We start from the raw sequence: 17,550 nt of genomic DNA on the forward strand, positions 1-17,550 counted from the left end.
TTTTATGTTAGATTAAAAGTTTTATTTAGAAAAATATATCGATGGATATAAGCATGTGTAAACGGATACAAAAGGCACGTCCCCTTCTATCTGCTCTTTATCCCTGCAACACTCTGTCTGCACATGTGCTCCTTCAATAAGGCCCTGTTGCCATGGAGGTCATTGAGATTTCCCCCTCAGCTGTCAGGTTTTATTCTCCTCTGTTATGTAGCAATTGAAAAAAAATTCAGGTTAATAGAAACGCTCTGTTGCAAAACAGAAAAACCAGAGGGGTTTTCATTACAGCTTTTTTATTGTGTCTCATAACAGCTCGGTGAGATCTGATTTATCCGAGCCACATAGCAGAGGTAGTAATGAGCACATTATTGAAAAAGTGACTTCAGTAAATCTCCAAATAATAAATAAAAATAATCTGCTGCCTCAGCGGCGACTGCAAATGCATGGTTCAAACCTTTTGTTCCACAAATGGGTTTTTTAAAAATTGTTTTGTCACCTATAGACTTGTATAACCCAGACCTTTGAGGCCCATTATCCCCTGAAAAATACGGTGTTCATCCACTCTCTCGCCACCTTATATCACCTCCTGCCTGATATGTCATTATCAACACCCACTGTGCCGTTCACCTTCAGCTGGCCCGCTGTGCAGCTCTGCCGGGCTCATTATCCGCTCTAATAGTGCCCCAGTGCTCCACCTGCCCTCTGCTACCAAACACACCTGCTGTGGTTCTGTGACCCACTTGTTCGTGTGTGTGTGTGTGTGTGTGTGTGTGTGTGTGTGTTGTGTTGTGTTGTTTTTTTTTTTCAAACCAACAGTAATCAGGTCAACTGATTATCTAACCCGATTGCGGGCGGGCAGCTGTAGATCATTCTTTACTTTGGTTTAACCTGACTCAGATTATCAAACAGGTGGGGCTCACCACATTGTGACATGCAGAAAATGCACTTTTCTTACTGTCTAAACATTCATGTCCTTTCTGGCAAACCTCCCCTGTGTAGAAGCCGTGATGAGGTACAGAAGATGCTAAAAACTTTCTTAAAAAACTGAGTGATGCTGTGATGTAACTCTGACATCATGTTCGAGGGCAGATGTCTCCTCTCTGAATGAAACTGGAGAGCTCCCACATTCACTATTGAAAGCAGTGTCGGTTGTAAAGTTGAAGCATCTCTTATTGAGAGCATTTTTATAGTACTCCTGAAGACTGGTATTTAACTGCCTCTTAAAAAGCATGATTTCTGCATCACAGCAGTGTGCTTTGGATACTAATGAAGCTGTTGTCACTCTTTCTCTCACTCAGCTCACAGTAAGTGCCCTTCCCGTATAGACTGTGCCAAAGAGGGACGCCACTTCTGCACATTGGGCTCCTCTCGCTGTGGCAGCTGCCTCTTCCCATTGGAGGAGAACGAGGAAGGACGCTGCGTGGGGAGGAAGAGGCACCATCGGCATGGTAAGAATAATAGAAACATCTCACACACAAACAGAGTCGTGCAGTTTTGCATTCACTACGATGAGATCAAGTGGCAACATCCAAGACTGAAACTGCAGTTCCTCAAATGTCCACTTGAGGCTGACTCCAAAATAAATCTGTCCTCCACTGACCTAACAGTAGAAATAAACATGTTTACAGCCTGGTACAAAAGACGATTTTGGTCTCTATAGTTTATCCTCCCATTCATGATAACTACAGTAGAGGGGGTGAATTTTTCTGTAACTTAAAATTATGCACTTTGTCAGGGAGACAAGAATGATGTCTGGGAACAATTTAAATCGTTGTCCTTGTCCGGCACATCTTAACACAAGCATTACTTCTGTTCAAATTAGAGCTGAGAGGACAATGAACAGTTAATCATTTAAAACAGGGTGTCAAATTCATTTTAGTTCAGGGGCCACATACAGCCCAGTTAGATCTCCAGTGGGCTGGACAGTAAAACTGTTACATAATAACCTCTACATAACAACCCCTCAAAATTTTTCCCCTTTTTTAATGTTCATTATCTTTAAATTTGACCACAATAAGTATTCATTGTAATTTCAGAGAGCTGTATTCTGGTCAGGGTGGAGAAGCCTCTGAGGCAGCGTTTTACATGAAGTATACTCACTGTTACAAACTGACACTCTTAGCCTTCACAACTGCATCAATATCAGGTGTACAAAGTCATCCAGTGGGCCAGATTGGAGCCTTTAGCGCAGTGGTTCTGGCCCCTGGCCGTATGTTTGACACCCAAGATTTAAATGTGCAATATGTTACTTTTTTGCCACCAGTCAAAAACAATACCAGAATACAGAGCAGTTATTGCAGTCAGTTTATCCCTGTTAGGATTCATCTTTGTTCATTGAGCCGAAATATCCGCACAGGCCTCCTCCTCCTCTCTGTGTTTCCCATGCAGTTCTTACGGGTAGCCAAATTATCCGTAAAGGTTTCGTCCTCACCAAAACTAACAGACCTGGTGATTTAAACCACTAAACACACTGAATAAAGCAGCTTCATGTTAAATATCAGTGTTTCTCTGATGCTGAGCGGCTGCTAACGTTTGCTTGGCTCGTTTCTCTGATAACTTAAAATCCAGACGTCTGATGACTAAAATCCCCCATCCAGTTAAAAATGACCAAATAATAATAATAATAATAAAAAAACAAAAAGTGGCTTAAAACTGGATAAAAAGTCCATTAATGAGAGCTCCTGGCAGACAACCACAGCTCTGATGCATGAGCGAAGGGAATGTGCCACCACTCGCAGGCAACAGCAGCCAAATGATGTGTCCTTCATTAATATAACAGATTTCTCTGGAAACATTTGGGACACTCTAAGTGCACGACTCAAAAAAATATGTTGCGTATTTCAAGTCGTTTTTTGACATTTTAATGTGGAAAAGTTACACATTATATCTTTACATTAATTTTCAAGCAAATATGTCCAGAATTCTCTGGTTCCAGCTTGTGAAGATTTGATGCTTTTCTTTACCGTATAGCATTAATAATAATAATAATGATAATAATGATAAACTTTATTTATATAGCACCTTTCGTACACAAAATGCAGCCCAAACTGCCTCTACAATAAGGACAGTATGAGACCTGAGTGCTTCACATGAAAACAGACATAAAGCAGACAAGGCAATTCAATATAAAAAGACATTTAAAAGAGTTTAAAACATGGATTAACTGAGTTGTAAAACTATAAATCATCAAATCAAGTAAGATTTTAAAAGCAGCGTGAAGCATAAATAGAAAGTAAAAGCGTAAAAAGAAAAGGTTTCAGACCTGTGTCAGGAAGTCAGAGCTAGTTAAAGGCTAAAATGAACCGATGGGTTTTTAGCTTTCTTTTTAAAATATTTAGCGAGCTAGCTTCCCTGATATATATAGGTAGTGTGTTTCATAGCTTTGGGGCGTGACTGACAAAGGCTGCAGTGTCGATTTTCTTCCGGCTGTTGCTGGGAACCTCCAATATACCAGCAGCAGATGATCGCAGTGTTCTTGGAGGCAAATAGTTCGTAGCAATGTAGCTCGGTCCCAGCCTATGTAGGGCTTTGTACACAAGGAGGAGGAGGAGCTTAAAATCAATTCTGAATAACAGGAAGTCAGTGCAGAGCAGCTCAGACTGGCCTGATGTGCTCTGTCCTCTTGTTTCTGGTTAATACCCGAGCTGCAGAGCTCTCTGTGGTGTTTTTTGGGAAGCCAGTAGAAAGGGCATGAGTCAGTTTCTTGGCATCTTTTTCATTTAGAAATGCTCATACCTTAGCGATGTTTTTGTGGTGGAAAAATTATGTTTTCGTCACCTTGTTAACATGAGACTTGAAGTTTAGATCTGAATCTAGGTTCACACCAAAACTTGTAACTTCGGATTCAGGGAGTTAATTTCCCCAGATTATTAAGCATTACTTCAGTTTTGTCTTCACTGTGACCTGGATCTCTTTGGATTGTGGACAGTTGAGCAAACAAAACAAGGAACTCAAAGACACCACTTTTCATGGACAAAGCAATTAGTCCAGGAAAATAATCCTGCAAACAAATACTTCTACACTTTATGACTTATGTGTTTGCTGAATAAAAAGGCAGAATAGATTAGGCTTGACAAGAGTAAACTGAGGATTGATTAATACCGGCTAATTACAACCTCAGTTCCCCTGCTGACGTCTCAAATGACAGTTACAACAAGAGTGCATATAGACGTACTGACAGACTTGCTGCCATTCTTTCTCTGCTTTCTTGAACATCTTCGCTCCACATTCATTCTTTGTCACTGCCTCTTTTATTCTCAGCTGATCTCTGTATCCTGTTGCCTACATCTTTCTTCCACTCCACCTCTTTCTCTCAGTTGCCTATTGATTCTGCGCTCCCCTTCTCCTCCCCTGTCAATCTTAGTTTGATCGCTTTATTCCTCTCTCCTCCAATTCACTCTTTTCTGGTCCAGCTCTCCTCTCTCTCAACTTTCTTGTTGTGGTCTTTGCTCTTCCTTCATCTCCCATGCATATCTGTGACGACTGTGGTGCGGTCTGATCCTCTGTGTTTTTTAATCCGCCCCTGCCCCTGCTGTGTCTGCAACGCACACATACACACACATGCACCACCCCCGCACTGGCGGCTTTAATCACTTAGTCGACATGCCTCTTTCTCTCCCTCTCTCCCTCCTTTGCCCTTCATCTCCATCACTGAATCTAATGTCATTCAATAAGAGAGCCAAGCTGCAAAAATAAATCTTATTTTTCTGATTTCCATGGCACGACTTCGCACTGCTGGCACGCACACCCGTGTTTCGAGAAGGCGCCGCAGAAATTAGAGAGCAAAATTGAAACATGTTGTGTATATTTGACCACGCTGGCTGTCTCTGCACATTTGTGTGTGTATGTGTTGTCACTGTGTGTGTATTTATGCCTGTCGGTGGGCACGTGTGTGCTCTCTGCAGGATTAATAATTTAGATGGGTCTGCGGCAGGAGAGGATACAAACTTGGCTCGGAATTATTGGCGGCGGCATCAGAAAGAGAAGTAAACGTGAGGAGGAGATGAGTGTGTGGATGTTTTGAAGAGAAAGGTCACATCATGCAGAAGAGGAGAGGCTGTTTTTTAATGCTGCACATTCATATGATGATAAAGCCTGATAAGTTATGGACTTTGGATTGAGTCTCATATGTGATGCTGTTGTTTATGTGTGTGTGTTGTGAATCCAGCATATCGTAGGCCTCGGCTAAGCTCCCTTGTGGTTACATAAACCCCCAAGAGACCACAGGACACAGTAATCCACATGGAAGACCAACTCTGCCTCTTTTTTCACACTCCCATGCAAACGTGGACACAGAAACACACAAAATGTTGAGATGAACAGATGAAATTACTGTAATTTCACTCCCCTAAATATAACACATTTGGTTTATTTGGTGTTTCGGGGGCAGCCACATCTCTTAATGCATCATAACACAATAACGAGCTGCAGTCCAGCTGAGCCTTGGTAGTTTGGCAGCATTACTGACTGCAAATTACACTTCTGTAGTCACTCTGTCACATCAGAGGAAATTTGATGGATGTGATTTCAGGACTAAACAACTGATTATCTAAAATTTGGACGCTTGCTAAAGCATGAAAAATACACATCATCAAAACAGAAATTCTGACGCACGATTTTGTCCACACCCCCCTCAGTATAAGTGAGTTAATTTGCTCTCTTTTTCATTTATTTGCCTCACTCACTAACACACGCACTCACAACCGAACCTTTGTTTTGTCAGCGAGCACAGTTTGCGTCATAAAGTGTTGTTCTTCCAATTCAATTCCCAATTTCCACATCGCGTCATCACCAGCAAGCTGACTCACTGGCTCTTCATCATGGCTGAAGTTTCAACTTTTCTACAGTTTTAAAGAATCATCACAATAATATCATAAAGCAGCTTTTAAAAAGTTACACATTGTGTGAGAATTAGATGCTGAGACTGCTGAGTAGGTACAAGAGTGGCAAGATGAAGTGCAGTCCAGCTGGTTCAAGATACTGCCGTCATCCTTCATTTACACCACCCAGGACTTTGGCTCGTCACTCTCCTCCTGCTGTGGCTTCCCTGGCTGTAGAAAAGTAGTGTGTAAGGATTAATATAGCTACTACTATAAGACTGTGTTACCACCGACTACCTAAAGCCTAGTTCACATTACACGATATTCACTGCGATTTTGACGTTGCAGAGGATCTTGAGAGCCACCTTGGGTCGGAGGTGAGTCAGATAGTCTGCCACAAAGAGTCCTCATGTGAACAAGCCTTCGAGCAAGTTGCCCCCTCGTCTGTGACTGGGACTGGATATCTGGCATGCCAGAAAACTGGAGAAGTCTGACACGACTGACAAAGAGCATCAGCCAATCAGAGGCGGGATACGTCCCACGTCAGCACGCAGGAGGACGGAAGAAATGTGAGGAGGACAAGCCACAAGGTTGCCACTTGCCAGGTCGGCTTATTTGCTGCAACCTTTTGCTTGTTTCTGAAGTGGAGTTGCTTATTTGGGCTTGCTCTCTAAACGTGGCCTTTCTCTATATATGCCCGTCTAATAAGTTATTTAAACGCATGATAGTTGCTTCTTTTGGGCTTGTTTCCATAGCCCTGGTTGTTTGTTTTTCTCCCAAGATCTGGCAACACTGACAAGCCGGCAAGCAACAACAACAACAATGGCGGCGTCCACAGCATCACAGGGAGCGCGTTCTGTTTGGACCCAGGCCCTGGAGGCAGATCTGATTCAACACTGGGAAGAATATCCATGCCTTTACGATGTGTCGTCTCCAAGTTAAAAAAACATAGTTTGGTGATGTCACTGCGTTATCTGGGGCTCTGTCAGCGAGGGCTCGGTGGAGAAATCTTGTGGTGTTTACACACAGGTTGTAATGCATTTGGCGAGACTCCCAATGACAGAAACACATGTCGCCAGCTATGAACACTCAAAAGATTACAATAGTCTCCGCAATGCAAAATCAGGGTGAAAATCGTGTAATGTGAACTAGCCTTAAGTGACAACCTCCAGGACTGAAACTTCAGTTCCTCAAATGGCCACTTGAGGCTTGCTCCAGAATCACGTCAATCCTCATAGACCCCCATGTTAAGTAGAAATATAATACAGTAGAAATAAACATGTTTGCAGCCTGGTGTGAAAAACAGTTTTGCTTTCTGTAGCTAATTTGTCCATTTATGACATCTGTACAGAGGATGGATTTTTGTAGAACTCACCAGTCTAAATTTTATCAGGCTTAAAGTGATGCAGGCTGTCTGCTAGGCATCACCACAGTCTATAGCCCCTTTTACACTTCCTGTTGAGGGCCGAAATGTCTCTCCATTATTCTGCTCCTCCGCTGTGTATAAAAGGTACGATCACAGAATGGGGAGGACAAAGCTGGCAGCGGAGGCAGTAACAGCACCAAATCTGTGTCTGTGTGTCACATTTTGATGATATGTTATGTGTGCAACCAACCGACTGGAGATTTAAAAAGCAGCTGCTAGCAGTTGGCAGATAACTCAAATAAAAAGAACAGCTACTGAAAATGTCCACAAATTAGGGAGACTATGACATCCAGGCACCCTGGGTGTCGTCATAGAGTGCTCCAGGGATGAGGTTTTTTTTCTGTAGGCTGATGTGGAAGTTAGCATTGTCCTGGTTCCCTTGTCAAAAAGCCAGCTGGATTTTTCCATTTGTTTTTGGCTCATTGCGGAAAATGAGCTTTGTGGCAAACAAATGTTTTGTTCAGCAAGATCATGTTCACAAATTAATTCCACTTTTATGATTTTTGAAGCGTAATCACCAGAAGTAAATACCTAATGTTGGGCTATAAACGAACTACACCATGTTCGCATGACCTAACATCCCTGCCACAGTGTGACCGTGAAGCCGTGTTCGTCGTGATGACGCTTTGCGGTCTCATTTAGCCACTTGTCAGCATCCGCCTTTTTTAAGACGCATAATAGCTACAAAATTCACAAGTGGGGGATTTACTGACATATATTATGTCACAGAACAGAACCAAAAAGTCCCTTACACTTGTGTTAACCACAGACCTTATTTCAGGCGTCTAACCAAAAACCTAAAAAACTGACTGACTTCATGACGAGGGACCCAGAAGTGGTAAAATGCTAACTCATTTCCGGGTTTAAAGCGTCATCATTAGAGCACTCTATGGTGGCTACAGCCATTATTTTTATATAGTCTATGCTACTAACCCACCATGACCTCCACACTGCCTCTGCTGCCTTCTGGGGTCTCAGATAATCAGGTTTTGCGTCTTGGTTGACAGACAAAAATAATGGATTTTTTCCTGTTACTTTCAATTAAATCAACAAATTAATTATCAAAGAAACTGGAGGAGTACACTTTATAATTATTGACAGCATAGCTAGTGTCTCTTATTCTCACTACGACCCTGCTCCACTCACTGTGCCAACACTACATCGTTTACTGCTGTGTAGTCTTTCTAACTTCCTGACCTCTGAATCACACGCCCTACTTACATATCTTGCATTCAAATTATTATATCAGTGCTTCTCTTTTTTACATTATTATACATCTGTGGCCTTGCACTTGTTGGTCATTTTGACAGCCTCTAAGTGGCAGAAATTCGATGTTGTTCTGCTTTTGTTTTGACTGGAAATCACTTTATAAGGAGTCAAAAATGTCAAATATTTCACACATTCAATCCAGAGAGGATGGAAGCTCACAGTAGAAGAACAAGCGAGGCAGGCAGCACTTTTTATTGCAAGTAGGACCGGCTTGTATTTGACATGGAGGCGTGCACTGCCATTGGTAAACATACAGAATGCCTGGAAGCACATCCTTTGTTCAGAGGCTGCTCAAATAGACTGTAAATAGTATGTATTCTTTAAATGCAGTCGAATTGTGTATGTTTAAAGGCTGAGCTGTCTCCATGTAGCCCAGTGCTTTTACGGACTGTCTCTTTCTTTCTTCCCGTAGCTCATTTTCTCTTACATCCACTCATAAGGTTATATTTGACTCTCTTTGTTCCCACTTTTTGTGTATGAATGTTTATATATTTCCACATTAATAATACAGAATAGAGCGGCCAAAAACCCGTAAAGACCGAGACACTCAAACAGCTGTTAGAGTGGCACACAACATGAACAAATATCCCGCAGCAGTTTACTTTGGTAACACGAGCTTAGAACACTCATGTCATGCTGTTTTAACATTTTGAACCACACTCCCATCTGTAATAACATTTTAGATATCCAAAAAAGCATTTCTTTTAGTCAGAATTGTATAGTCACCTGTCAGAATGGTAACTAAGATTTCCACAATAACATTCTTAATAGAAATTCTGTTTCAAGATATCTACAACTTTAATTGTACTAGTCAAAATTCAATTCTGCCGAGTCAAAACAAACATTTTAGATATCCACAATGACGTTCTTCCATGGAAAATGGACGTCAGTGTTTCCGTTTGTGTGTACTAGGGGTTTGATTTCACATATCTACAACTGCATTTTTGATCGTATAATTCCATAAAAATCCCATTTTAGATATCTACAATCCAGTTGTTACTCATCATAATTTCAATTTAGATAGACATGTCAGATATCCACACTTGAAATTATTATTGGAAACAATGCAGTTTCAGATATTCACAGAAATAATCCTTTATTCCTAGAGTGGGGAAATTTGCAACATTACAGCAGCAGAAGGATAGTGCAAACAGGAAGCATCAGTAGAAAAAAAAAGCACAAAGCAGTACATAAGTTTGTATCGATAAAGAGAAAAACACAGATTGGTGTAAAATCTGTTGAAATAACATCAGAATAAATGACACCGACTATGATGACTTGCACAAAATATTCAGTTTTTTGCTCCTATTCCAAAAATATTCCTACTAAGCTGTTTACATGGCTAATGAAAATTAATATTCCATTTATATTACTGTTTACATGCAGCCGTGCATACTCTGATAAATATGCTCTAGCTTGTTGTTTGTCAATTTAAAATATGGAGAAGTAAAAGAACCATTTTGCTTCTTTAGGCCAGTTTTCCCACCTGTCGCAGACTTGTTCAACCATGTAAACACAGCCTACCTCTTTCATTCCTTCAACCACCATCTTGAAAATCTGTTAATATCTAAGTCTTTTATCATGTTTGTGTAAATAAATGAATAAATTACACATACACACACCTCTATTCCACTTTGTACAATGAATCTCACAATATTACAGTCTTTGCCGTTGTAAACAGTCACACATTGTAACTGCATGCTGTAATGCTTATAGAGCATCAAAATGCATAAATCTGTTCAAAGTTTAGATTGTCTTCACTGATACTTCACATTTAGCAGTAACTCCAGTTTCACACCTGCAGTTCTGAACCTACACTTTCTCTCCAACCTGCACCACATATTAGCAAGAGAGGTAACAGCAGAAACAATTTAGAGCTGCTGATGTGGGCACATGGAGGCGAGGAAGGTGATTGCTTCTGCAGATTTGATGCCATCTACACTTGCAATCGATGACAGTAGCACTTTTTTATTAAAGTAATTAAAGTGAAAAAGGGAAAAAGAAAGAAAGGAGACTCACTGGCAGATAGACATGGCTGTAAATCTATCAACAGATCAAGGCTGTTATATTACTGCAGATTTTTGAAGTGAAAATATATAGTTTTGAGGGTCATTTTTTAATCAAAGGGGTAAAAATCTGTCCGTCTTTTTCTGCAGACTTGGAATCGTTTCCATTGCTAGGTGTATTCATTTTTAAATAGATGAAAGACAGGTTGGACTATTTACTGAAGGTTAGAACGATGTAACATTTTTTCAGTATTTACCCAAAGCTCTGCAGTCAGCTGTGACGAAGTTTTTATAGCAGGTGGGAGTGTGACTCACTGCTATGATGACAAGGTAGGCTACCTTACCGACTTTAGATTTCACGGGCAAAAAATACATTTTAACTGTGCGCCACTCCCTGATACTAAAAACAGACAATCTAATAAAGTAGATAGAAGTTTCTGTTTAAACTTTGTGAGCTGTCAAGTCAGTCAATAGTCTGGTTTCAGAGCACTTCATAATGAACTACCTGTAGTCTTCTGCCTGTCTTCCTCCCTACTCCATGTATTAAATGTCCCACTAGAGGGCAGCAGGACACTCTGAGTATAATTCAGTGATGTATACAGGACTGAGGACATGCCCACTGTGAATGGGGAGGCACCTGATCACTTACAACTGTCCCTTCCAAGAACTCAAAATGGTCATGTCACAGACTGTTAGTTTCATAGTTTGAAATTAAGGAAGTGCTTTGTTGTAGCACTGAAATGACACAACGTCAATCCCACAAAAGACTGATGATAGATATTTTGCCTGGTTTATTTGTTTTGGTGTAAAAATAAAGATTAATTTGAAGGCTTTTAGGCTCTCCAGAGTTGAGGTTTTCTTTTTGTTGTGCTTTAGTGTTATACTGTTTAATACAACCACAGTACATTTTGCAATTTCCCCACAAATGTCAAGCAAAAACTCGAAAATAAAGTGACAGTATCTGTGAAATCTGTCCTATTTAGAGTTTTTAAACAAGGACAGGAGGGGGCAGGAAGAGAGAGCGTGTGTGTGCACGCATGTGATTTGGGGGGAGGAAGAAATGTGAATGGGTTTTCAAGTGGGAACATAGACCAGCACAGATGTGTGTGAGACCCTCGATCCCTGTTGAGCTGTTTAGTGTTTGTTTGTTGTACCCAGCTGCCCCCTGGGTGCCTCTCAAGAGGTTATGGGTCATTATCAAGCCAGTGACAAAACTCTCTTACACAAGGAGAGGTGTGCGTGCTTAGTCAGTGTGTGACAAACCACACACATACACACAATCACCACCTTTAACTTCAAGCTAGGTGCTCCTGAGAGTGTTTAAACATTTCCCTGCAGGTTATAAATCAGCCCATGCTTTGGAACAAGATGTCCCCAAACCCATACGACCACATACGTGGGCCTACCCTTTAATGCAACTATAGATGTATTATTGGATCTAGATACTGGACTGCTCGACTTTTAGCCTTTGCACTGTGATACTGTAGTGGATTTTTAAATTGCTTCTCTTGGCTCAAGGTAAGCTTTTACAACTTTAAAACCTCTGTGGATCAAAAATTGATAATAGAAAGAGTCATAATTAACCTTGTTTGCAGTTTGAGGTGTCTTGCCAGCAGTTTTACTGACATATCTTTTATAATGGTCATCTGTGGGGAAATGGTTTTTGGGCTACTGCGAGTGATCGCTGGGAAAAATTGGAAGCAAGGATGAGCTGCCATCTCCAAAAGTAGGGCCCTTAATGGGAGCAGGTTTAAACATGTTTGTTTTGTAATGTTGTGAAACGGTCACAGTTTGGTGAGGTTTAGGCACTAAAACTAATTTTCAAGGATTAGGAAATGATGGTCTGGGTGAAAATAAGTGCGTTTGTTGTGTTTTAAGTTACTTGCATTGTGTACATGACGTTAGTTAATTATATTACATAAGTTTACTCATATTTGTTTAAGGTGCTGTATGTAACTCTGGAGGAAGTTAGTTTATTGGGAAGAAAAAATTAACTTCAGGCACTCAGGTTTAGCAGGTTAAAAAATCTTTATTTCAAAAACATGGCTGCTTACATTAAAACACTGACCGGTATCGACTCTATGGTCTTTGTCAGGGTGTAAAAGGATGGACAAGAGTCAAGCAAACATTTTCTAAGCTTGGTAGGGGGTGTCACCCAATCTTGATTAATAAATGAGCGCCGGTGGGTGACAGTAATGGATTACAATGAGAAGCCATTTTGAAAGTTAAAATGCCTCCACAAGCGTTTAAAAAAAAACCTGTACCAAAAATGAAAAATTACTACTAACCAAATATCAAAAATGTACATGTAAAAAATTGAAATGAAGGCTTTTTAACTTCATTCAAATGCATCTGTTCCTGGAGTTCATTTTTTCTTCCCATGTGCCAAACCATTTTCTTCAAGAGCACCTGCATTTTTTCTTGAGTATCATATGATAAAGACGGTCCTCGAGCACACAGCTATCTCGTTCTCCGAAGTTGTTGAGTCTCATTCCCAGGTTGTCAAATTCGTACGCTTTGGGTCAGTGGTTTGGTCTGACTCCCAACCCCAAGCAACGGTATTTGACATTAAAATAACCCAATATTGACTTTTGGTTTCACACAATACACAAACGACACTCTCTGGGGTCAAAGTCCTGCGTTTGTTTGACCCATCCATCCACCTATGCGGACTTCATCGCTCTTTATACTACATTCCATTTCTTCCGTCTTTGCTCCAAGCAGAATTACTACGACCATCAAAGGTTCCTGCCTAACAATAAGCATAAATATGGCTTGTTATAAGTTTCTTCTACAAACCTACTGGGTCAGTTTTTGGAAGAGGACCGTCTCCTTTTGAAATACCACCAATGAATAGCAGATCTTTTTTAGAATCTCCTCTAAAATTGAAACCTGTGTTGCCACCACATGCTCCCCGCGGAGCACATGGGCACAGTTGGAGCTCCCAACCACCTGCAAAGTACAGATGGTGCGTCCTGCCTCCACAGACACCGCCAATGGAGTGCACTAAATGGCCATTAGTCGAGGGGGGTAAGAAAGTAACAAAGCAGGCAGTGAAAGTGCTGGCATGTCATATCATACACATTAGCTCAGCCAGATGGCCGGCCTTCTGTAGAGAAAGTGACACTGTAATCATTAATGTAATGTAGATGCTGGCAGAAGTGTGTAATAACACATTTGTGAAGATAGATTCTGGCTGGAAGATGGTCATTTATTTCTTCGCACTGGTTCCTACATGGATGGAAATCAAACCAACTGTACATATTGTAGGAAAAGATGATGAATGGGTCATCTGCTAACTTTGCTTTAGCACTATTAGTAGTCTCAACTTCTTCTCTCATAACTTGCCTTCTCTCCAGCTCCGAGTGCAAATACCTCTAATTTGATATTTGATATATAGCAGGGTAACTTTATAGAGGGAAATAGCACTTTGATCACCACCATTAGCAGCAAGCTATGGGATCTATTGTGACTGTAGCAACTGAAGCCCAGTGAAGCCAATGTTTGGCTGATTGCTCCGGCCCCCTGTGGTGCTTCCTCCCCCGGCCACACACACACTATCGGCCCTGGTCGCCCTGGACACCTCGGCAGTGCTGCAGGAATGCGGCTCACTGTCTGGCCTCATGAGCTGTTAACAACAGTTTAGCATTGTCTCTTTTTTTTAACAGTCCACAAACAAACAACACACAAGGGCACACTCCCTGTCCATCACTTCAGAGGCAAACACATGTATACATGCCGAAACCATATGCGTGTGCTCTTAGTCTCCCTGTCTTACACACATTAGTTAGACATTATCTGTGGAGAGACGCTAAAATTATGTTCTCCAGACTCTGAAAAGCCCAACCTCAAGCTTATTGGACATGAATAGGGACAAAAACTAAGAAAATTAGAGCTGATTAGTAGACTGGCAGAAGGTAAATCTGCTACTAATATGATAATCTTTTAATCTTTAAAGAGATACCATGGAGGAATGTGGTGCTGTGTCCGCAATATTAGTAGCTTCCTCTTGGATTTGGGCATCCTGTGGTCTGGCACTTGGGTCCGACCTCACCTGTGGGCTGTACACGCCAAATAAGAAGAAATTAAAACAAAACAGGCAGAGTGCAGAGTCTCTGCAGACAAATACACCACCACACTTTTCTAGTGGGTCATAAGTTATCGTTGAGAGGGATTAATTTTATATGAGACTATTATTTTGGGGTTTTTTGGTTGTTGTTGTAGGAAATTGCTGCGTTTAAAATCATTTTTTCAAGCAAAAATTAAGATAAAATAAAAATTTTATAAACCAAATGATTAACCGATAAAATAATTGGCAGATAAATGAATATAATAAGACACGGAAAAGAATCTCTAAGTACATGTCTGGCCAGAAGGCTCATCCTGTGTCAATGGAAGGACTCTTCACCTCCAACATATGGACTTTCATGGTAAACATAGAAGTTCAAAAATTGTAACGAAACATGCTACACGCCTATACTTAAGTCATACAAGGTAATTAATTTGTCATCAGCTTTTCCTTTTTTAAAATTTTTTATACATATTTTTTATTTTTTATTTATTCCTTTTGGTCTGGCTCTCTCTGTTTGTTCCTGGGGTGATGGGTGGGTGGAGTTATCTTTTTGTTCTTGGTTCTGTGACTATTTATTAATGCTCTGTACATCTTTATGGATTTACCATTAAAAATATCTTGTTAAAAAAGAGAATCACCAAGTACACCCCTGAAGGAAAAACATACTCTTCTGTTTTAAATTCCAGATGTTATGCATTGTTGTTATGGCTAAATGTTTATCATTGTGGGAACCTCGGTCATACAGTAGGTGTTTAGGCCTCGTAACTGTGCTTGTGATGCATATGAAGTTACCATTCATGGTTACTAACTAATAAGTATGTTATGTATATGAATGAAGGTGTCTTGTTTATATATAGAGGCCCTTTGTCACATGAAATCTGGATTTCCTGTTGCCTTTTAAAATGTATTTTAGCTTCAAGATCATTGAAGTTGAGTTAATGAGTGATACTTTGATTGTTTTCTGTTCTCAGGCAAAATGAGAGTCTACCCTGACCTGGATGAAGAGATCGATTACCTTCATTCTGTCATCGAAAAGCAGGAAATAACAGAGATCAAACCACCAAGAAAGCAATCCAAACATCCTGGTAAGAGCCCTGAGAGCGATCATGAAGCAGAAGTTAACAAAGATATCACTTCCTGTTTTGAGTAAAAAGGTGTGGGATTTATTCAAGCCTGAGGGCTGGTTCTCTTGTATAGAGAATGATAATTAATTTTCTCCCCACATGTTCTCTAATTGTCAGTCACCTCCATCAGATATTGTGATTTTCTCTCATGGTAGCTTTGGTTTGTCTTCCTCAATCTCTCCAGCTTCAGACACTTCCCCGACAGATGCTAACAAAAGCAAGACAGATGCCTCCGAACACAAACAACAAAGCCAGAATCGTCTCTTATCTGAAACTCAGAATGCCACCACTGCAGCTCCTGCAGTTTCTGCCCCTCCTGCCACAGCAACTCCCAGGCCAGGGGCCACTGGAGCGGAGGGCCGAGTTGGTCCTATCGCTGTGCCAGCATCCAAAAATGACAAAGTTGTTGTCAGTGAGTATGATTTTATTTCCTCAGCACAGACCAGAAGTCTTTACTACACCCAGGAAGTGAAAGCCTGATAAAGAGTTCAGTGCTGGTACAAGATGCTGATATAAATAGATGACTGATGGAAATCTAATCTAATTACATGTTAGAATTTGTGTCATTTTGCCAGCCTCATTTTTTCATTGAGCAGTTTAGTGTCTACTAATGTTTGCCAGCAAGATGTTATCACTTTTTTTCTCCATTTTTCCCAACATAACAGCCAACATTCTTTTCATCCTTTATCACATCAATTATCATTTTACACAAGATGACCTTAACAACTCATAATGATCAAATGAGCTATGATATAATCATATTTAGCACCCATTAAAAAAGTCTCAGCAGGAATGTGATCTAGCTCCCACTCAATCACTCATGATTTACTCCTTAACATTCTCTGTTCCCCTTTCCTTTCCTCTTTTCCTTTGTATCAATCTGCAGTTATGATCTCGCTGTGTGTGGCGGTCGGCACTGTGGCGGTGATCCTGGCAACCGTCTGTTACGTCAAGTGAGTCCGAGCACCTGTATTCATTAGTAACACAACAGAAAGCCTTAAGTGTGTCTTATAGTTGTTGAGTAAATTCTTTAAAGCAAATGGATAGTAATACAAAGACCGATCTGAGTTTGTTACAGTCAGATTTAATTGCATAATAAACCACATGACGTCAATTAGTGCAGAGTAACTGCAGTATTTTTCAAGCTGGATCTTATTTTTCCATCATATTTCTGCCAAAAACTAATGAAGGCAACAATTTTGGAAATTGGTCCAGTATTGAGCAAGAGAGCTGCAGCCAGCAGCAGTGGCAGTGGCAACAGGCTGCAATGTGACTGACATTAACAGGCAGTTTTGCACCGTCAGTTTACATCCACTAAAGCCTCATTTCCAACAAATACTTTCGGTATGGTACCTCTGGAACCATACCGAAAGTATTTGGTATGGTACCTCTGGAACCAAAATTAACCCTTCAGACATGGTACCTAGACCTTAGGTCCATTCGGTGTTTCCACCGCAAACAGTATCCTTAAATGTGGGCGGAGTTTTGTCACTCACTGTTCCGTCCAGCACTCACTATATTTTCTCATCACCGGTGACATAGATGGAAGTCTGCACCTTGTTTATCGTCCACAGAACGGGGTTGTATGCTGACATTTTCAGCACAAAGCAGAACAGGCTGTAGTGAGAGCCTCTTTTGAAGATCCACTCATTAGTTAAAGACTGTGTCATCCAAGAGAGACAATGGTCAAAGTTGTCATATTGAAATTTTAAGGTGTGTTGATGGATTCACGATGTTAGTTCATGCATTGAATAACATTACAAGTAAATGTTCCACCTATAAAGTCACCAACAGTCGGCCCAGTGAATTTAAGTTATTTTTTTCTTAGTCTACAGCT

At 40.7% G+C, this 17,550-nt stretch overlaps 1 protein-coding gene across 1 annotated transcript in view; it reads left to right on the plus strand.

Moving 5' to 3' along the window:
- npdc1a (neural proliferation, differentiation and control, 1a) overlaps positions 1-17,550 on the plus strand; it is a 36,335-nt gene that overhangs the window by 14,800 nt on the left and 3,985 nt on the right. Inside the window, exons 2-5 of the mRNA XM_049604415.1 lie at positions 1,296-1,445; positions 15,561-15,674; positions 15,898-16,125; positions 16,600-16,666. Of these exons, the coding sequence (XP_049460372.1) occupies positions 1,296-1,445; positions 15,561-15,674; positions 15,898-16,125; positions 16,600-16,666 (559 nt within the window). The remainder of the gene's footprint in view (positions 1-1,295; positions 1,446-15,560; positions 15,675-15,897; positions 16,126-16,599; positions 16,667-17,550) is intronic.

Source organism: Epinephelus fuscoguttatus, linkage group LG18 (genome assembly GCF_011397635.1).
Source record: "Epinephelus fuscoguttatus linkage group LG18, E.fuscoguttatus.final_Chr_v1".
NCBI classification, from domain to species: domain Eukaryota; kingdom Metazoa; phylum Chordata; class Actinopteri; order Perciformes; family Serranidae; genus Epinephelus; species Epinephelus fuscoguttatus.